Genomic DNA, 24,173 nt, shown 5'->3' with positions numbered 1-24,173 from the left:
CAGCACCAAATATAACATCCCATTTTAATTTAAACTCAACAGGATATCATGACCTTTACTGACAATCTGATGTTGATATGACCATCCATTCAGAAATAGTGACTTCAAGATGGCTGCCATGGTAGTCATATTATGTCTCTGAGCAACACTATTTTCATTTAGAATTAGTACTAAACTTTCATTTTCAGTATTACTAGTATTTGCACACTTTATGCTTTTTTCCTGTTCTTTCTATCTTTATTGTATATCGATTTAAGGTAATGAGTAGAATTTACGGTTACTAGATACCTTATCACTAGGTGTGCATCGAAACAATATAAAATGCTTCACAATTCTTTTTTCAAAGGATTAAAATAAAACAAACATGTATGAAGGCTAATATTTTATTACTATTTGACATTAATCAAATACTAGTAGCTTGATTAATCTGTGGGAATGAAACACAGTTCAACATGGGTAATGGGGCTTATCATTTTGTTGGGTCTTTGAATTCATGGCCAGGGCAACAACAAAAACCACAAAAATTTCTAAAACGAAATTAGTTTTGGATAAATAGCAATATGAAAATTTGTGCTGATGAACAAAGAGTGACAGGCATTAAATGAAGGATGGACGACAGGTAATCCCATATTCTCTTCTGGTCTATGACCAACCGAACTGAAAATTAAAATGATGACCCATTGTAAAACCTATAGGACACTCTACCCATACATCCTTCCACTCCATGAGAGTAACTTGTAAAGCCACAAAATTGATAAACATTTTTATCCACATACATGTAAATACACGTTTTTTTGAAAGTTGTTGGAAAGAACGAGTTTAACATGGCATAGTGGTTAGTACTGTCAGGCAGTTCTTTTCTCAAAATCATCATACTGTTTCACATTTACTAAATATTTTTAACTTTGACATTGTGAATAAAACTCAAAATGAATTGAGATATATAAAAGCTTCCAAAGATCTACAAATATCATAGTGCGGTCATCCGATAAAATACCTAACCTGCAACTTGAAAATAGGGACTGAAAACATCTCAGCACTGAACATCATCAACCACAAAAATAGTAAATGGTAGTAAAGTGTATATTCTATCGTGGGACATGGACTAACCCTATTCAACCTGTGTTTTGACTTGCATGACCTTCCACTATTTAGTAATTTTAGTAACACTAACACACCACACATATATATAGTAACACACACACACCACTTATATATATATATATATCAATTTACTGGACAAGACAAAAGACTTCTTTACCTATCAACAAAACCTTTTGAAGGATTTCATCTGATCATATGATATTCATACATTCTTTCTTTCTGCGGCATACCACACTGACAGATGAAATGATCTGCAGGTTTAATAAAGAATGGATCATAAACTTTGGATTATATACAAAAAGTAACAATTATGCCATTATCAGGAATGGTACTTTTAGTGGATAATACAGGGATAGTACTTTTAGTGGATAATACAGGGATGGTACTTTTAGTGGATAATACAGGGATGGTACTTTTAGTGGATAATACAGGAATGGTACTTTTAGTGGATAATACAGGGATGGTACTTTTAGTGGATAATACAGGGATGGTACTTTTAGTGGATAAAACAGGGATGGTACTTTTAGTGGATAATACAGGGATGGTACTTTTAGTGGATAATACATGTATGTTTATAAAACAATTAGAATGTATTCTTTCAAAAACTTCAAAAAGATAAAGATGACACTGCCTATTATCCAAATCATACTGAATTTGCCATGGAGTCAAGAAAATCTAAAGTCAAGGGCTTACATAATTGGCCATGTGTAAGGTTCTGCAGAGCACAAGAAATCAATAGTGTAATCTGAGACAGAAATTCCCTACAATGAAGAACAAATTAACTCTAATACAGTGCACAAGAGATCAATTATGTAATCCGAGTCAAATTCCCTATAATAAAGAAGAAATTAACAAAGTGCTTTTTTTCTCATCTTTTACATATAATATACATATCTTTTACATATAATAAACATCTGAATGTTTGAAGAAATAACCCAAAACGACCAGGACAACACAAAATTTAATAAGTAGATAAATGTATTCGACTTACATAATTTAGCACAACTTCTTTGTGCATGAAATATTAAATCATAATTATAAAAATTTTATCAAAGTCACATAAATTATTCTATGATTATTCTGTTCAGTAGTACTTCAATTAATTTATTTTCATACAACCTTGTATCTATATATTTAGAGTACAGGGCCTTGTACCTATATCCATCTCTATATAACATGCATCCTTGATCTCAAATAATCTTTCAAACCTGTTCACATGCTACTGAAGAAAAGGAAGGAGTAATAAATGTTTAAATATTCAACCTTCATATAAATATAAATGAATAATTCAATCATGTGTCTGAAATTTAATTTTAACATGGCTTGTGGATTTCAATTAGGCTTTCTACACCAGCTTTCAATCTGATTTTTTGCTTAATCTTTACCAAACTGTATTCAAAGACATTTCAAGAAAACTGGCATGCACAGAGACAAACGAAACTCTATTACCCAGAGTAGCTCTACTTCAGCACAATGAAAATTATTAATCTTCATGCACTGCATTATTGAAACATGTTCATCAAAATAAAAAAAATGAAATAATTTATTCTTCATAAAATTATCTTAGTACTGAATCCTAAAACCCTGGTCTACCTGGAGCCAAGTATCTTGTGAGCTCTTAATGTGTATAAATCTCCATTTCAATCAATAATCAATAATTTTGATCAGCTTCATTTTACAGTATATTATGCAAAATAAATAGGAATTTTAAAAATAACATAATGCATAATCTTAGTTATATTACTGAGAAAAAGCATAGACAGCTCGCAACATGTCTAAACATCTAACAAGGAAAGCGAGTGAAATTTTAACCAAAAAAAGGCTCAGCATTATTTACAACTGTCTGTACAAAAAAAGCAGGTGCTCAAGCAAACCAATACCTGAGAAAAATGAAATTACGATAGGAACACCTAAAGAGGGCAATATTACTTGAGAATATGGCCCGATTGCCTCTGTGCATGAATACACATGCACAAACAATTTTATTGTCTATACTCATATTTAAGAGCAAGTAATTGTTCCTAACCCTAACCATATGTTTCAGGTATCATACCATACAAAGGACAGAAAAATAAAATGACTAGTTATTGTGATCCATGATTGAGTCATAAGTATATGTACCTTTCTTTCTTTCTTTAAACAAACATTAAACATAAATGTCTTATTGGGAAAAAAGTCAGTTTTGGTTGCAAAAGATATTGTTGACTGGTATGTATTCCTTTCCATGCTGACAGAAATTCCCCACTGCTTGTCTGTACATCTGAAAAACTGCACTGACAATACACATTTATAATTAAATAACACTGAATATTTTCTGGTGAATTCCCTGCAGTAATGCTAGCACCAAGAGAAGAAGGGTGTTCGATGAGAGAAGCTCTGTGTGTATGAAAAACTTTCTGTGCGTTTACGACCATGCACTCCTTTTGTCCTCTCAACTGTTACCGCAGGCATCTGGACTAATTGAACAGGGGACTTTCCATCTTTTAAAGCTTGAGTCAAATTCAAGATCTGGAAAAAAGAACAAAGAAATATGTCAATGATACAAAGTGCCTATTTTACTCTCAAGTTAAAATCAAAATGGGTATTAAAACTACAAGAAGGCCTTGCCTAATATTGTTTCAATCAAATGAATTTTTTGTATGGTTAATATTGTCCACATTATGAAATGAAACACTTTTTCCCTGTGCAAGACATGTAAAAAAATTGAGTCATAACTGAGTTACAAAATTCTTATGTACGGTAAGCACGAAATCAGTGGCCCAAGTCGGCCCAGTATTGCTCACCTGGCATATATTGGTCTAAAAAGGTAAAAAAAAAACTGGTGAGACACCCACGTCAGTATAATGTTGAAGCTATTTGGTTGAAACTGGTTGTATATGATGCATTGATTAAATGTTTCCTATCAATTTGTATCCAAACTGGCAGAGCCATGCTGCAGAATTCGAAAATATGTCTTCTATCTAGTTGTTATGGAAGTCAAAAATAGGTCTCCAACTGGTTCCTAAGAAAGGCACAGCTTTACCATGGGACCTACACTGAATCCAGTTTCTCTTAAAATAAATTCATTCAATAGAAGCTGGAGATAAGTGTTCCATGTAGCTGCTTCGGGAAGCCACACCATTAGTGGTGGAGCCACCCCAGACAGAATTTTGGCACATCATATTCTAAGAAACACTCCAACCAGGTTTGTTCAAAACTGTTGAAGCCATTCTACAGAAAAAATAAAATAAGGATTTTCAAAATAGTGTTAAAAGTAACTCACATGATGCTAGGAGAACTACTCTGGAAACAATTTTGATGGGGCATTCATGCTAAGTCTGATCAAACTGGTACAGCGATTCAAGAGAAGAAGCTAAAAGCAGTTTTTCCATTTTGGAACAGCATAAGAAATAATTTGCCAAGTTTGATCCATATTGGTGCAAAATGTTTGGAGAAGTTAAAAACTAGATAACGAAGATAAATGGACAATTGATACAGGGCCATGCCATAAAGTTCATATGGCTTCTGTACCAGTTAGCGAAATTCAAATTATTCACAAGAATTTAGTTGTGCCTGTGCACTGCATGTGCTAGGATGTATACTGAATTTTCATACAGAAGAAAATCTAAATACTGCTAAGGACAATGTCACCTTTTATATGTTAACGCAGGCAACGTCACCAAAATAGGAATATATTCTGATTCAGTGCAAGAATCACTGAAAAATCATGAAAAACCACAGGACTAGTAATAATTAAGTCTGTAATCTAACTGTAATGCTCCTTTTAAAGGGAAGCCGGTGTGGCTCAGTGCTTAATATGTGGGACTCATGACCAAAAGAGTGCAGGTCCGAATCCTACCATCAGACCAGTCTGGGTCAGCTACCATGGTACAACTGCATCAGCACTAAATAACCTACTTGTGTTGCTGTGTCACAAAGTGCCCAAAAAAAACAAATTCCCTCTAAATAGTTCCTTCTCCCTTGGATGTGTTAGGCTTTTATAGCTTCTGGTGGTTTTGTGGCATCCAAATACCTCTAGAAATAAAGTTGTGAATCAGAAGCAACGTGTTATCAAGCATCACATTGATTCAGAGAATTTTTTATCTGGAATCAGAAGCATCAACTAAATGCAGATTACATGCAGTTTATTTATCTTCTCATTTCATCCCAATGTGTGAGTGGTCATCAGAAACATTTCACGATTCTTTATTTCTCACTTATTTTATATTATTTACATAAAATATCCAATTTGTAGATTAAATTTACTCAATACACCTAAAAATTCAACTGCCCAGATGGACTGGCATTACCCTTTTTCCCCCCAGCCTGCTACATAATTTGCTGGCATTTGACCATTGGGCTGGCAAAAATTTCACACACCGTGCTTATATTTAGCTCCAAGGCTTAGTGAAATTATGATCATGTGTTCATTGTCCAGTAAAATTTGCTTGTTGACGAAATCTTTGTATAAGGTAATTATGATCTTTGGAGACTTCAGAGTAATGTCTGTGGGCATGGATAGGGTCTTGCATGGTTGCTTCCCTCAAATTATCTGATGAAGTGAGGGAGTGTATGACAGCTCTCACTGTATGCTGATGGTTGCCTAGTCTTGGCTACAAAGCTTGGTTGTGTCATTAGAACCATGGAACCAGCAGATATGAACTGGAGATAGTTCGGATCTATTGAAAAGGCATGTAACTCACCAGACCTGCATGCCAAATCAAAGATTATGTATGACAGAAGCTACAGCTAGATCTTGGATAATGGCTCAACACTGAATTGATCCTTGTAAAATCTCAAGATTCCATATAAGAAAAAGGGTGAGGGATTTGAGTCTTTACAAGTCAACACCAGCTAATAGGTCTGATTGATCCTGATCCTGACCAATATCCCTCTGCCATGAGGTCTGAAAGTAGCTTTGAGAGTAACTGGGGGAAATGCTTTCTCCTCAACAGCCAGATAAAGAGATCAGTAGGACTGAGGCATCTCAAAAGGACAATGATGTTGACTCTGCATCAATCCCTGTACAAGGGCCACCTTCTCTTGTATGATTTTCGAGTGGAGGGCCTTCTAGGTCAATAGATTCTCACCACAAATTTCTTTCTTCACAGAGGTCTGTGCCCATGGTTAGGCGTTGCTACACGAAGTAGATAACTGACTTGGTACTTGTCAATTTCTATATTACCTTTGGTACTAGGGCCATGGGAAGGGGTTAGAGTGTAAGCAAAAGGCCCAAACCTAATCCTGATAGTGCATCCAGGCTTCTGGATCTAGGACCAGGGAGACAAAAGGTAGGCAATATGTGAAACCACCTTGTTGGAAAAAATGAATATTATCAGATGCCCCAAAGCACACAAATCCAATGAAAAAATTATTGATGAGTGGACCATTTGCAACGAGGAATCTGACACTTTCTTGAGTCAGCCTGGTCAATGAGCCTGCCATGAATGTGATTTGTATCGTTATATTCAGAAACGTCTAAACTACAATCAATCCGTTCAAGGAGATAAGCCACCACTGAATATTTTGATATGTTAAGGACTATATTCCTGTTGAGAAAATCCTTCCAAACATAAAAAGAACTGATTATACCTTTGTTTCTAAAAGGCTGATACAATGAGATAATTCCTTTGGATTCAACCTGCCAATGGCCATGTAAAAGCATGGCAACAGTTGAGTTCCCCAACTGTATGAACTGGCGTCGGTACAAATCTTTGTGGTCTGCATCAGAGGGATCACAGCTATGAACCAGTCTTTTTTGTGCCAGTAACAGTGGAATAATTCAGTCATGATCCAGACTAAGTTGACTGTACAATAGATATCACTGAGCTAGTAGGGCCATCTGCAAGGGATGCATGAAAAGGCAACAAAGCAGAATTGGATCTGCTGTCAAATGAGTTGTATGAACTCTCTTGCTGCAATCCCTGTTGGAAATTGGCTGTCAGACTGGCAACAAGCCCAGATGGACATCATATTTTTCCTTTAACAAAACAGCTAGGTAACCTAAATGGGACAGATCATTCCTGCATTTCACCATGTGTTTTAGTGGATGTCATCCAGATATATCGCATTTGATGCTGACAAAATGTACAGAAACAGGTTAAGATGATGTTAAATTTTATTAATGCCACGGACTCTGGTTTGGGCCAAATGAATGATATATTACTTGGTTGGCAAACTGAAGGAACTTGTACATAGCTGGGTGAATTGCAATGTGTAAATATGCACCAGTCAAGTCTCAATTGGTCACAAGTTCATCCCTTTTCATAAAAAGTCTGATCCACTGAGCAATTTCCATCTTAAACTTAAGGGCTGCAATCTATCTGGTCAATGATAAGCCTGAGCTTTCCATTAGTCTTCAATATAGAATGACCCTGCAACAAAACCAAAGAGATTTCAGTTTCCCAACAATAAGAAATTGCAGTATCAACCTTCTAACATGTTTTCACACTGGTTTATTTTTCCATCCCTCTGTAAATGTTTTGCTGTCAAATCCAATTACACCTTTTTCTAAATCCAACTTTTACCCTTCTGCAGATGCATGAGCGAACTAGACAAACGTTTCTAGCACAACTAGGCATCATGATAAATGATAATCTCTTGGATTTATTTCAATGTAATCAGAAGAGCCCCAAAATGCGTTTCCTACTCGCATTTCAGGCGAAAATGACAAAAATCTCCAGGAGGACGAGTTTAACCGGAATGTGTTTCAAATGCATGAACTTATCATACAACTGATTCAAAATAAAGTTATAATTCTAAACTGACCTGTCCCCTCATCACAGCCATCTGCTTCTCAAATGTCGACCTGTCAAATCCCTTGTCAGTCTGAAAGTAAATGACGACAAATTCATAATTTGTCAAAACTAAACTACTGCAGAGAAAACAGGGTTAATTATAAACAGAGGATTTAAAGTCATTACCATTTTTTTTGTTACAAAAAAGTATGTTTTATAGTTATGTAAATCTCAAGTATGATTATACATACACCAAGCACTGAAAAAAAAAAAGAAGTTAGAAAAATTAGGTGTGTACTTTACACTGAGACAACCAATCATATAATAGAGTAAGGCATGCATGCTCTGACAAAGCCTTCATCATTCAGTGTAGCTAAGATATAGTGACATATCATGCTTTACTAACCTTAAATAATTCATACAGGTCATCACACAAATCTTGTACAAAATTCATATCGGATAACTGGGGGAGAACCAGCTCCTTAATTTCATCTGAGAAAGGAACTTTGGCCTGAGGTAACCATGTCCAATGGTATGGATCTGAAAAGAATAACATAAGGTGAAGAGAAGAAAAAAAACTTTTCATTTTAAAATTGGATGATAGCACCATGTAAATCTCAAAGACTGGACTCAGCTAAGTGCTAAGCCCATTTCCCCGATATTTAAGTTTTTAACAATTTTAATGTATGAAACTTTTGCAAATGATCTTACTTTTGCCTCTCACTACCTTTCATGTACTCTGTTTGGTTGGACTTTAAGTTTCTACATGGATAAAAATCTCCAATTAAAACTAGGGGAAAATCTGACATGTTCTTCAAACTTGAATTTTTTACCTTGATGAACCAAACACATTTGCATATGTGGATATAAAGGACTTTAATATGTAATTTTGCATGGGGATATAAAGGACTTTAATGTGTAATTTTACATATGGGGATATATAAGACTTTAATGTTTAATTTTGCATATGGGGATATAAAAGACTTTAATGTGTAATTTTGCATATGGGGATATAAAAGATTTTAATGTGTAATTTTGAATATGGGGATATTTAAGACCTTCATGTGTAATTTTGCATATGGGGATATAAAGGACTTTAATGTGTAATTTTGCATATAGGGATATATAGGACTTTCATGTGTAATTTTGCATATGGGAATATATAGGACTTTTATGTGTAATTTTGCATATAGGGATATATAGGACTTTCATGTGTTATTTTGCATATGGGGATATAAAGAACTTTAATGTGTAATTTTGCATATGGGGATATAAAGGACTTTAATGCATAATTTTGACCAATGTTATTAAGACAGGCACATGTAGTGCTCAAAGAAACATTCTTTTAGACATAGGCCCAGGGATGGTGTTAGGGTTAGACATAGGCCCATGGATGGTGTCAGGGTTAGACATAGGTCCAGGGATGGTGTCAGGGTTAGACATAGGCCCAGGGATGGTGTCAGGGTTAGACATAGGTCTGGGATGGTGTTAGGGTTAGACATAGGCCCAGGGATGGTGTTAGGGTTAGACATAGGCCTCGGGATGGTGTCAGGGTTAGACATAGGCCCAGGGATGATGTCAGGGTTAGGCATAGGTCCGGGGATGGTGTCAGGGTTAGACATAGGCCCTGGGATGGTGTTAGGGTTAGACATAGGTCCAAGGATGGTTAGGGTTAGACATAGGCCCAGGGATGGAGTTAGGGTTAGACAGGCCCAGGGATGGTGTTAGGGTTAGACATAGGCCCAGGGATGGTGTCAGGGTTAGACATAGGCCCAGGGATGGTGTCAGGGTTAGACATAGGCCCAGGGATGGTGTCAGGGTTAGACATAGGCCCAGGGATGGTGTCAGGGTTAGACATAGGTCCGGGGATGGTGTTAGGGTTAGACATAGGTCCAGGGATGGTGTCAGGGTTAGACAAAGGCCCAGGGATGGTGTCAGGGTTAGACATAGGTCCAGGGATGATTAGGGTTAGACATAAGCCCAGGGATGGAGTTAGGGTTAGACAAGCCCAGGGATGGTGTTAGGGTTAGACATAGGCCCAGGGATGGTGACTTAAGAAAGGTCACAAGACTTGACTCAAATTCCACAAGACCAGACTCCAATTTCCATATGCCAATCATTTCCCCCGTTTAAATATTATTTGTCACACAATGTTACAATTGCTACAATTCAGATTTAATTCAACAGGGGATTTGAGGTAATGCAAGTGTCATTAGTGTTCATCCCCACACTCACTGACAACTGGATGGTCCTGGTGTTCAAACTTCTCTGCTGGATTCTCTAAGCAAATAAAGGTAAGAACCAAGATGATGTATGTTAATACGTTGTTTGCAGTATGTGCAAAGAATTAATTTCCTCTTCCCTACTTTTTTTTTTTTTTTAGCTAGTATGTTTCAGAAAGTAATTAGAAAAATAAATTAGAGGGGCCTCGGGCAGCGGGCTATTGGATTTTTTTTAGCACTGATACGATGGACCTCACTGTTTATTTTTGACTGATGTTACATCATTACAGCAATAACATATAAACATGGGATTCAAGTCAATTAACGGCAGGCATTTTTGACTGATGTTACATCATTACAGCAATAACACATAAACATGGGATTCAAATCAATTAATGGTAAGTATTTTTGACTGATGTTACATCATTACAGCAATAACATATAAACATGGGGTTCAAGTCAATGGTAAGTATTTTTGACTGATGTTACATCATTACAGCAATAACATATAAACATGAGATTCAAGTCAATGGTAAGTATGTTTGTCTGATGTTATGTCATTACAGCAATAACACATAAACATGGGATTCAAGTCAATTAATGGTAAGTATTTTTGACTGATGTTACATCATTACAGAAATAACACATAACCATGGGATTCAAGTCAATGGTAAGTATTTTTGACTGATGTTACATAATTACAGCAATAACATATAAACATGGGATTCAAGTCAATGGTAAGTATTTTTGACTGATGTTACATCATGACAGCAATAACACATAAACATGGGATTCAAATCAATTAATGGTAAGTATTTTTGACTGATGTTATGTCATTACAGCAATAACACATAAACATGGGATTCAAGTCAATGGTAAGTATTTTTGACTGATGTTACATCATGACAGCAATAACACATAAACATGGGATTCAAGTCAATTAATGGTAAGTATTTTTGACTGATGTTATGTCATTACAGCAATAACACATAAACATGGGATTCAAGGCAATGGTAAGTTATTTTGACTGATGTTACATCATTACAGCAATAACAAACATGGGATTCAAGTCAATGGTAAGTATTTTGACTGATGTTACATCATTACAGCAATAACACATAAACATGGGATTCAAATCAATTAATGGTAAGTATTTTTGACTGATGTTACATCATTACAGCAATAACACATAACCATGGGATTCAAGTCAATGGTAAGTATTTTTGACTGATGTTACATAATTACAGCAATAACATATAAACATGGGATTCAAGTCAATGGTAAGTATTTTTGACTGATGTTACATCATGACAGCAATAACACATAAACAAGGGATTCAAGTCAATTAATGGTAAGTATTTTTGACTGATGTTATGTCATTACAGCAATAACACATAAACATGGGATTCAAGGCAATGGTAAGTTATTTTGACTGATGTTACATCATTACAGCAATAACATATAAACATGGGATTCAAGTCAATGGTAAGTATTTTTGACTGATGTTACAACATTACAGCAATAACATAAACATGAGATTCAAGTCAATGGTAAGTATTTTTGACTGATGTTACATCATTACAGCAATAACATATAAACATGGGATTCAAGTCAATGGTAAGTATTTTTGACTGATGTTATGTCATTACAGCAATAACAAACATGGGATTCAAGTCAATGGTAAGTATTTTGACTGATGTTACATCATTACAGCAATAACACATAAACATGGGATTCAAATCAATTAATGGTAAGTATTTTTGACTGATGTTACATCATTACAGCAATAACACATAAACATGGGATTCAAGTCAATGGTAAGTATTTTTGACTGATGTTACATCATTACAGCAATAACATATAAACATGAGATTCAAGTCAATTAATGGCAAGTATTTTTGACTGATGTTACATCATTACAGCAATAACACATAAATATGGGATTCAAGTCAATGGTAAGTATTTTTGACTGATGTTACATCATTACAGCAATAACACATAAACATGGGATTCAAGTCAATGGTAAGTATTTTTGACTGATGTTACATCATTACACCAATAACATATAAACATGGGATTCAAGTCAATTAATGGTAAGTATTTTTGACTGATGTTACATCATTACAGCAATAACACATAAATATGGGATTCAAGTCAATGGTAAGTATTTTTGACTGATGTTATGTCATTACGGGAATAACATATAAACATGGGATTCAAGTCAATGGTAAGTATTTTTGACTGATGTTACATCATTACAGCGATAACATATAAACATGGGATTCAAGTCAATTAATGGTAAGTATTTTTGACTGATGTTATGTCATTTCAGCAATAACATATAAACATGGCATTCAAATCAATTAATGGCAAGTATTTTTGACTGATGTTACAACATTACAGCAATAACATATAAACATGGGATTCAAGTCAATGGTAAGTATTTTTGACTGATGTTACATCATTACAGCAATAACATATAAACATGGGATTCAAGTCAATGGTAAGTATTTTTGACTGATGTTACAACATTACAGCAATAACATATAAACATGGGATTCAAGTCAATGGTAAGTATTTTTGACTGATGTTATGTCATTACAGCAATAACAAACATGGGATTCAAGTCAATGGTAAGTATTTTTGACTGATGTTACATCATTACAGCAATAACACATAAACATGGGATTCAAATCAATTAATGGTAAGTATTTTTGACTGATGTTACATCATTACAGCAATAACATATAAACATGGGGTTCAAGTCAATGGTAAGTATTTTTGACTGATGTTACATCATTACAGCAATAACATATAAACATGAGATTCAAGTCAATGGTAAGTATGTTTGTCTGATGTTATGTCATTACAGCAATAACACATAAACATGGGATTCAAGTCAATTAATGGTAAGTATTTTTGACTGATGTTACATCATTACAGAAATAACACATAACCATGGGATTCAAGTCAATGGTAAGTATTTTTGACTGATGTTACATAATTACAGCAATAACATATAAACATGGGATTCAAGTCAATGGTAAGTATTTTTGACTGATGTTACATCATGACAGCAATAACACATAAACAAGGGATTCAAGTCAATTAATGGTAAGTATTTTTGACTGATGTTATGTCATTACAGCAATAACACATAAACATGGGATTCAAGTCAATGGTAAGTTATTTTGACTGATGTTACATCATTACAGCAATAACATATAAACATGGGATTCAAGTCAATGGTAAGTATTTTTGACTGATGTTACATCATTACACCAATAACATATAAACATGGGATTCAAGTCAATGGTAAGTATTTTTGACTGATGTTACAACATTACAGCAATAACATAAACATGGGATTCAAGTCAATGGTAAGTATTTTTGACTGATGTTACATCATTACAGCAATAACATATAAACATGGGATTCAAGTCAATGGTAAGTATTTTTGACTGATGTTATGTCATTACAGCAATAACAAACATGGGATTCAAGTCAATGGTAAGTATTTTGACTGATGTTACATCATTACAGCAATAACACATAAACATGGGATTCAAATCAATTAATGGTAAGTATTTTTGACTGATGTTACATCATTACAGCAATAACACATAAACATGGGATTCAAGTCAATAGTAAGTATTTTTGACTGATGTTACATCATTACACCAATAACATATAAACATGGGATTCAAGTCAATTAATGGTAAGTATTTTTGACTGATGTTATGTCATTATAGCAATAACATACAAACATGGGATTCAAATCAATTAATGGCAAGTATTTTTGACTGATGTTACATCATTACAGCAATAACATATAAACATGGGATTCAAGTCAATGGTAAGTATTTTTGACTGATGTTACATCATTACACCAATAACATATAAACATGGGATTCAAGTCAATTAATGGTAAGTATTTTTGACTGATGTTACATCATTATAGCAATAACATATAAACATGGGATTCAAGTCAATGGTAAGTATTTTTGACTGATGTTACATCATTACAGCAATAACATATAAACATGGGATTCAAGTCAATGGTAAGTATTTTTGACTGATGTTACAACATTACAGCAATAACATATAAACATGGGATTCAAGTCAATGGTAAGTATTTTTGACTGATGTTATGTCATTACAGCAATAACACATAAACATGGGATTCAAGTCAATTAATGGTAAGCATTTTTGACTGATGTTATGTCATTACAGCAATAACACATAAACATGGGATTCAAGTCAATGGTAAGTATTTTTGACTGATGTTACATCATTACAGCAATAATAAACATGGGATTCAAGTCAATGGTAAGTATTTTTGACTGATGTTACATCATTACAGCAATAACACATAAACATGGGATTCAAATCAGTTAATGGTAAGTATTTTTGACTGATGTTACATCATTACAGCAATAACACATAAACATGGAATTGAAATCAATTAATGGTAAGTATTTTTGACTGATGTTACGTCATTACAGCAATAACATATAAACATGGGATTCAAGTCAATTAACGGCAAGTATTTTTGACTGATGTTACATCATTACAGCAATAACACATAAACATGGGATTCAAGTCAATGGTAAGTATTTTTGACTGATGTTACATCATTACAGCAATAACATATAAACATGGGATTCAAGTCAATGGTAAGTATTTTTGACTGATGTTATGTCATTACAGCAATAACACATAAACATGGGATTCAAGTCAATTAATGGTAAGTATTTTTGACTGATGTTACATCATTACAGCAATAACACATAAACATGGGATTCAAGTCAATGGTAAGTATTTTTGACTGATGTTACATCATTATAGCAATAACATATAAACATGGGATTCAAGTCAATGGTAAGTATTTTTGACTGATGTTACAACATTACAGCAATAACATATAAACATGGGATTCAAGTCAATGGTAAGTATTTTTGACTGATGTTACATCAATACAGCAATAACATATAAACATGGGATTCAAATCAATTAATGGCAAGTATTTTTGACTGATGTTACAACATTACAGCAATAACATATAAACATGGGATTCAAGTCAATGGTAAGTATTTTTGACTGATGTTACATCATTACAGCAATAACATATAAACATGGGATTCAAGTCAATGGTAAGTATTTTTGACTGATGTTACAACATTACAGCAATAACATATAAACATGGGATTCAAGTCAATGGTAAGTATTTTTGACTGATGTTACATCATTACAGCAATAACATATAAACATGGGATTCAAGTCAATTAATGGCAAGTATTTTGACTGATGTTACATCATTACAGCAATAACACATAAACATGGGATTCAAGTCAATTAATGGTAAGTATTTTTGACTGATGTTATCAGAATATATTCACACAGAACACAAAGGTTTTCATGGTTTATTTTAAACTAATGCTATGTCATGATGTGCACATGGGATACAATGGACTACCTGGTTTAATTTATTTTACTGTTGTTGTGTTATTACAACATGTGCACATGAGATACAATGGACTACCTGGTTTAATTTTGACTATTGTTATGTCATGATGTGCACATGAGATACAATGGACTACCTGGTTTAATTTGGACTGTTGTTATGTCATGATGTGCACATGAGATACAATGGACTACCTGGTTTAATTTGGACTGTTGTTATGTCATGATGTGCACATGAGATACAATGGACTACCTGGTTTAATTTGGACTGTTGTTATGTCATGATGTGCACATGAGATACAATGGACTACCTGGTTTAATTTGGACTGTTGTTATGTCATGATGTGCACATGAGATACAATGGACTACCTGGTTTAATTTGGACTGTTGTTATGTCATGATGTGCACATGAGATACAATGGACTACCTGGTTTAATTTGGACTGTTGTTATGTCATGATGTGCACATGAGATACAATGGACTACCTGGTTTAATTTGGACTGTTGTTATGTCATGATGTGCACGTGGGATACAACTGACTACCTGGTTTAATCTGAACTGTTGTTATGTCATTACAACATATGCACATATGGATCAAAGGACTTAATGGTACAATTGATAGGGGTGAAAAAACACAGATATGCCACATTTCAATATGATTCATTACACACTGCCTGCGATAAAATACATATTGATACACATATGAACTTTATGATCTTTCCATCTTTGGAAGGTAGGTGGTGCCTTTTTCATACATGTTGACATACTGAATTTATTTCCAGTATGCAGATTACAGATTGACATATAGTTTTCATATATTTATATGCAATTTTCAATGATGACAAGATAACCACAATACTTTGAAACAGACAACCAGTTGTTTGTCAATTAATTTTATTCTGTTTTAGGCCATTTAATAAGGACTCCATTTAATTCACCTTAGCCACCAGACAATTTCTTTTGCATCAGATGAATGCTTTGAAAACATTTTATTACCAATTTCATATTTCACTTAAACTTGGAAGACATTACAATGCTATCTTGAAAACAAAGGAAATTATACAATTTCCTTGTGCAAAGAAAATCTTTTCTAGAATAAATCTGGGTACTGCTGATGCAAAAGACTGATGTGGCCACAGGTACTTGTATTTAAGAAAGAATACTATTAACACCCAGTCCTATTCTATAATTCTTTTAAAAATGTGCACAAGGTGATAAACTTGAGTGGTTTGAAATCTGCCTCTGATTCTGTTCTAATTTTTATTTATTACATTGGCACTTCATTCACTGGTTAAATATCTCTACATACAAAGAGAATTTCAAAATTTTGTTCCCCATGTACAGTTTAAGGAGAGATGCTGACAGGATTTTATCTTACAGGGGACCTCAACTTTTGTCACCAAAATAAGGGGACAGAGAAAAGAAGAAGTGGGAGGAGGAAACAGCCGTAGTTAAATAATTACCTAACACTTCAATATCTCTCTTTCTTCCTGCTCCAATTTTTTAGAGCTCTTAAAAGATGTCACCTCGAGTTTTATAAGCAACAATCTGTTAATTATTTGTGAGCATAATCTGTTCTTTGTCTGAGTGTGAATAGTGTTAAATGCTTCCTTCTGAAGAGGTATATACCGAGCTATCTTTGTCTGATTGAATATATTTGAGAAACCAATTTTTCCTAGTAAAATATGTTTCTTCGAGACAACTTACCTTAGGAGAACTGCTACTACCTCCCAAATCCAGCCCTGCCAGGTACTACTTTAAGCTAAAGGAAGCTTCTGACAACATATGTGGTGGTCAGGCAGAATGATACAAAGTATAAGTCTATGCAGCAAAGCCTAAAAATACCTCAGTTATGACTGAAGCAGAAGGCTCACTCTTTATGGATGTAACTGTGTGGAGGTTCAGAGGGTGTATGTGCATTATGATTGGGTAAGTATTCTTGAAAAAACATATTTTACTAGGAAAATTGGTTTGTTCATCAAATACGTTACCTAATCAAAATAGGTAACTGAGGTAGATCCCCTTAACCGCAAGATATCATCTCTAGTACCTAAGGAATGAGATACAGCTTCTAGGTAAGCCGACTGGAGAAGATTTCATCTGTTGGGGCACTGCTTCAAAAGGGAAAACATATTCCCCCATAAATCTAGTGGAAATTCATGAAGCTGTGCCTTAAGAAGCTGTCAATCAGTCTGGAAAGGTGACCTGTTCATATAATTCCGACCCAATCGAATTAGACCTTCTGGGATGATAGATCTCAGAGATAAAAGTTAGAGAATGTGGACTCCAATCTCCATCCAACAGCCTGAATGATGTTGTTGTTGTAGGGTTTAACACCATTTTTCAGTACATAATAGGCCATACATGGTGGCCAGTATTAATGGTGGAAGAAGAATCCGGGAAAACCCCGGAAAGAACCACTGACCCATGAGAAGCTACTGGCAAGCTTTCTCACATATCCACATTAGCCGAATCCAAGACTCAAACTCACGCAGACAGAGGTGAGATGGCAGTGATCTGTAACGAAGAGCACTTTAGACCACTCAGCCACTCGGGGCCCCCTCCTGAATGATGTCAGTTAGCGAACACATCTGATGCCAAGGTGGCACCTGCTCAAACCTCATGAGACAAGTGCATAATAGGTTCATTTGAGCTGGTGTTATTTCGATATATGCTAAGTGTTATGTCCCTATATGCTAAGCGAATAACCACCTACCTTGAGGAAGACAGAGTCTATTCTAATAGGTCCTCCTGTCCTTTTACGAGAAATAGAAAAAGGTGTGATCTCCCTCGACACAACAGTTCTGTTCTATTAAGGTACCACATGAAAGCCTGGACTGGGTATTACAGGTGGCCTTCAATTGATGTGTCCAGATGAGACAGAGGCTTCATGACAAACGTTTGGTTACTAGTGGAAGGGAGAAGGTTCTTGGCAATAAAAGAGAAAGCTATTATGAGTAAGACTAACCAGTCTTGTCAGAACTTGCATGTAATTTGGGTATGCTGACAGGGCATGAACCTTGCAAATTCTGCCTGCCATCGCAAAAGCCATGAAGAAGTAGGTCTTGTAGGAAGAGAAGTGCCAGTGATGCCCTCCCATGATGATGAAAGGTGTCATCAATTTGACGCCATTCATATGATGCCCTCCCAAGATGATGAAAGGTGTCAGCAATTTGACACCATTCATGTGATGCTATATATGTTACATAATTTTACAAGGTCATGATTAAAGGTCATTAAAGGTCATGTTTATCTGCAACAATAAAAGTTGTTTTTGTTGTTATTGTTGTGGTGAGATGGCATTGATCCATAATGGAGAACACTTTAGACCACTCGGCCACTTGGGGCCCCAACAATAAAAGTAAATGTCAGTTTCAATGTTATTAAATGATTGGTCTCGTACTGAAGGTTTATGTGCATTTCTTGGTCTCTACGACATATATTTGGGCCATACGACATAAAAACATTAGAAATTACATATTGCACTTAATTCTGATACATAATTCTAAAAGCAATACTTAATAAACTGAAACTAGAATAAGCAATAAATATGTGAAGTTATAGAAAACTAAAAATTAAAAAGTTATCTTTTTTAAGTGACAGCTGATTAAGTATTTTTATATATTTGTAATTAAATATTTTCATCTAGGTACTCCTATAACTTAAAATTACAATGTATAGTCTGTTGTGCTATTCTGAAGTCATATGGCCAAAATATGTTTCAGTTGATAACTTTACGATACTGGGAATGGTTTGAAACTTTACAATATTGGAGATGGTTGGTAACTTTAAGATACTCAGAATAGATGATAACTTTATGACAATGACAATGCTTGATAAAGATGAGATAATGAGAATGGCTGATCAAGTTAAGATTATGAGAATGATGACTAAAGCTACTACTTACATGCTCTCCACTCATCTGGATGTTTAAAAGGAAAGGCAAGACCATTGTCGATAGCAGCTATGGATATCTCTGGATTTTCTACCATGCTCCAGTCATCAGACTTTTAAAAAAAAGCATGAGAAAATGTTTGTTAGATCACAAGTCACATATGGATTACAAGTCACTGTATATTAGAACGTATGTCTGCGTGGGTTGGAGTCTCGAGCTCGGCTAATGTGGGTATGTGAGAAAGCTTGCCAGTAGCTTCTCGTGGGTCAGTGGTTCTTCCTGGTTTTTTCCAGGGTTCATCCTCTACCAGTTATGCTGGCTGCCATGTATAAAACAAGAACATTGAAAAAGTATGTTAAATGTCAGCATGTAGAATGCAGACAGAAAAAAACTGCTTTTCAGTTTTTTAGTAATGGTGGTCACATCTGATGGCAGATGGTTATCATTTCTATAAATCTAAAAGTACTTCATGTCAGGATAAATTTTATCAATTTCATCAAATTCACATGAGTGCTGTTTAAAAAGGAAATGTTTTTAAAAATTCAATTTAAGCAATGGCAACCATTTTTATAGCCATTTTAGAGAAGTGGTTGCTTAAAAGTTTTTCTATTTCTAATAATTCTGATGGCAAATTGGCATAATCTCTATACAAGCCTTTCATGCCAGGATTCTTTCTGCCAAGTTTAGTCAAATTCTCAAAAGTCATTTCTGAGAAGAATTGTTTATGGACTTTCTATATTTTTTCAAAGTGGCCATATTTGATAGTGCATTGTCAATATTTGTATGGCCTTCATGCTATGAGGGTTTCCCCACAATTTGATCAAATTTTGTTTTCCTATTCTATAAATGGCAGCAATATTGGAGTATGGGTCACCATTACTGTACAAACCTAAAATGACCTTGATTCAAGACTGTTTCCTGTACAATTATCTGCAACTGGGTCAACCAGTTTTTTTATAAATTGTTAATAATAATTGTGAATGGACAAGGCATGGTGAACAAAGAACACTACCAAACGTTCAGATATTCTAATGCAGGACCTGAAATTAGTGGCCAAATTGAATGTCTGAGCAACACCAACTTTCATTTAGGACCAACTAGTCAGCATAAGAAGTCGTTTAATAGAATATCAATACTGATACAATCATTCACTCAATGGATACAACAATAACAAGATTTTCAAGATGGCTGTGGTGGTGGACACATTGGGCGTGTAAGCAGCACCATTTTCACTTAGGACATCGTAAGAATTCTGGGTAAAACCCCATGGCAACATTACTTTTGTTCAGGAGTAGTGATAAGATTTTCAAGATGGCAGCTATTGCGACCATATTGGATATCAGATGAACACCATTTTCATTTAGGAACAACCAGTCATCATAAAAATTCTTTAAGTAAAACCTACTGTTGATATGACCATCCAGATTTTCAGGATGGCCATCATGTTGGCCATATTGGATATCAGAGTGACACCATTTTCCTTTAGGAACAACTACACCATGGGATGAATGTGTGAGAGTATAAAGTTTTTTGACAACAGACCATCCCAAAAACTCCTCATCTGTGACCAGAAGAGCTCCAAAAAAATCTAGTTAAATAATGTTGCATAATGATTACATTACATGGTTTCATTGAGACAAGGTTATCCACTGGTGCAAATTTATTTAACTTGGTTTATGACCAATTTACTAAATTTATTTTATCTCATATGTGACATACTGCATTATTTTATAAAATATATAAAGCTTTGTGTATGATATGTACCAGTGAAAAAAATATATACCTAGATCTACCATTCTGCTTCAGCAGATGTAGGAGAAAGATGGTCATTCCGAAAAGCACAGACCCTGATCTGGCAGTCCATAATGCACCAGCAAATCTGGATCTACACTGTTCACTCCATAAGCAACAACAGACCCTGATCTGGCAGTCCATAATGCACCAGCAAATCTGGATCTACACTGTTCACTCCATAAGCAACAACAGACCCTGATCTGGCAGTCCATAATGCACCAGCAAATCTGGATCTACACTGTTCACTCCATAAGCAATAACAGACCCTGATCTGGCAGTCCATAATGCACCAGCAAATCTGGATCTACACTGTTCATTCCATAAGCAATAACAGACCCTGATCTGGCAGTCCATAATGCACCAGCATATCTGGATCTACACCGTTCACTCCATAAGAAACAACAGACCCTGATCTGGCAGTCCATAATGCACCAGCAAATCTGGATCTACACTGTTCATTCCATAAGAAACAACAGACCCTGATCTGGCAGTCCATAATGCACCAGCAAATCTGGATCTACAGTGTTCACTCCATAAGAAACAACAGACCCTGATCTGGCAGTCCATAATGCACCAGCAAATCTGGATCTACACTGTTCACTCCATAAGCAATAACAGACCTTGATCTGGCAGTCCATAATGCACCAGCAAATCTGCATCTAAACTGTTCACTCCATAAGAAACAACAGACCCTGATCTGGCAGTCCATAATGCACCAGCAAATCTGGATCTACACTGTTCATTCCATAAGAAACAACAGACCCTGATCTGGCAGTCCATAATGCACCAGCAAATCTGGATCTACAGTGCTCACTCCATAAGAAACAACAGACCCTGATCTGGCAGTCCATAATGCACCAGCAAATCTGGATCTACACTGTTCACTCCATAAGCAATAACAAACCCTGATCTGGCAGTCCATAATGTACCAGCAAATCTGGATCTACACTGTTCACTCGAAAAGCAACAACAGACCCTGATCTGGCAGTCCATAATGCACCAGCATATCTGGATCTACACTGTTCACTCCATAAGAAACAACAGACCCTGATCTGGCAGTCCATAATGCACCAGCAAATCTGGATCTACACTGTTCATTCCATAAGCAACAACAGACCCTGATCTGGCAGTCCATAATGCACCAGCAAATCTGGATCTACAGTGTTCACTCCATAAGAAACAACAGACCCTGATCTGGCAGTCCATAATGCACCAGCAAATCTGGATCTACACTGTTCACTCCATAAGCAATAACAGACCCTGATCTGGCAGGCCATAATGCACCAGCAAATCTGGATCTACACTGTTCACTCCATAAGAAACAACAGACCCTGATCTGGCAGTCCATAATGCACCAGCAAATGTGGATCTACAGTGTTCACTCCATAAGAAACAACAGACCCTGATCTGGCAGGCCATAATGCACCAGCAAATCTGGATCTACACTGTTCATTCCATAAGAAACAACAGACCCTGATCTGGCAGTCCATAATGCACCAGCAAATCTGGATCTACACTGTTCACTCCATAAGCAACAACAGACCCTGATCTGGCAGTCCATAATGCACCAGCAAATCTGGATCTACACTGTTCACTCCATAAGAAACAACAGACCCTGATCTGGCAGTCCATAATGCACCAGCAAATCTGGATCTACACTGTTCACTCCATAAGCAACAACAGACCCTGATCTGACAAGTCCATAATGCACCAGCATATCTGGATCTACACTGTTCACTCCATAAGAAACAGACCCTAATCTGGCAGTCCATAATGCACCAGCAAATCTGGATCTACACTGTTCATTCCATAAGAAACAACAGACCCTGATCTGGCAGCCCATAATGCACCAGCAAATCTGGATCTACAGTGTTCACTCCATAAGAAACAACAGACCCTGATCTGGCAGTCCATAATGCACCAGCAAATCTGGATCTACACTGTTCACTCCATAAGCAATAACAGACCCTGATCTGGCAGTCCATAATGCACCAGCAAATCTGGATCTACACTGTTCACTCCATAAGAAACAACAGACTCTGATCTGGCAGTCCATAATGCACCAGCAAATCTGGATCTACACTGTTCATTCCATAAGCAACAACAGACCCTGATCTGGCAGTCCATAATGCACCAGCAAATCTGGATCTACACTGTTCACTCCATAAGAAACAACAGACCCTGATCTGGCAGTCCATAATGCACCAGCAAATCTGGATCTACACTATTCACTCCATAAGAATCAACAGACCCTGATCTGGCAGTCCATAATGCACCAGCTAATCTGGATGCACTATGTTCACTCTGTAGCAAACAGCACATACCCTGATCTGGCAGCAAATAATACATCAGCAAATCTGGATCAACATCTCCTTCCATAAGCAACAACAGACCCTGATCTGGTGGCACATAATGCAGCAGCAGATCTAGGTTCACACTGTTTATTTCATAGCAAACAACAGACCCTGATGATCTGGCAATACATAGCGCAATACATAAGGCACCTGCCGATCTAGGTTCACACAGTTTATTCCATAGCAAAAACCAGACCCTAATCTAGTGGCACATAATGCACCTGCCGATCTAGGTTCACACTGTTTATTCTATAGCAAACACCAGACCCTGATGATCTGGCAATACATAAACCACCTGCTGATCTAGGTTCACATTATTTGTTACATAAGCAAAAAATAGACTCTGATCTGGAAGCACATAATGCACTAGTAAATATGGGTCTACACCGTTTATAGTTAGATATGTATTATTCACTGGCAGAACAATATCCAGATTTCAGGTGATTGCCTGTGAAGCATTTTACCAACATAATAGAATAATCTTGTCAATTTGAGCTGCATTGGTAAACATTGATTTTATAGAAGACTATGTTCAATTCATTTAATATTTGACCTATCACATGCCTGTAGCCAAGACATGAAATCAACAAAGCTTTTTTTTATCTTTGGCCAAACAAGAGGTTTG

At 35.8% G+C, this 24,173-nt stretch overlaps 1 protein-coding gene across 2 annotated transcripts in view; it reads right to left on the bottom strand.

Annotated features, from left to right (window-relative positions):
- Positions 1-369: 369 nt before the first annotated feature.
- The window catches only part of LOC149795683 (phosphatidylinositol 4-kinase type 2-beta-like), an 89,071-nt gene continuing 65,267 nt past the window's right edge, over positions 370-24,173 (bottom strand). For both annotated transcript variants that reach the window (XM_089965545.1, XM_089965547.1), the window contains exons 6-9: positions 19,413-19,512; positions 8,227-8,360; positions 7,852-7,911; positions 370-3,612 (exon numbers count right to left, since the gene is read on the bottom strand). In XM_089965545.1, the coding sequence (XP_089821671.1) occupies positions 3,442-3,612; positions 7,852-7,911; positions 8,227-8,360; positions 19,413-19,512 (465 nt within the window). In that variant the 3' untranslated portion in view covers positions 370-3,441. The remainder of the gene's footprint in view (positions 3,613-7,851; positions 7,912-8,226; positions 8,361-19,412; positions 19,513-24,173) is intronic.

The sequence above is a fragment of the Sinohyriopsis cumingii genome, chromosome 7, assembly GCF_028554795.1.
Source record: "Sinohyriopsis cumingii isolate HCF-2022 chromosome 7, ASM2855479v2, whole genome shotgun sequence".
In the NCBI taxonomy this organism is placed as follows: domain Eukaryota; kingdom Metazoa; phylum Mollusca; class Bivalvia; order Unionida; family Unionidae; genus Sinohyriopsis; species Sinohyriopsis cumingii.
This window is presented reverse-complemented; position numbering and strand designations above follow the sequence as displayed.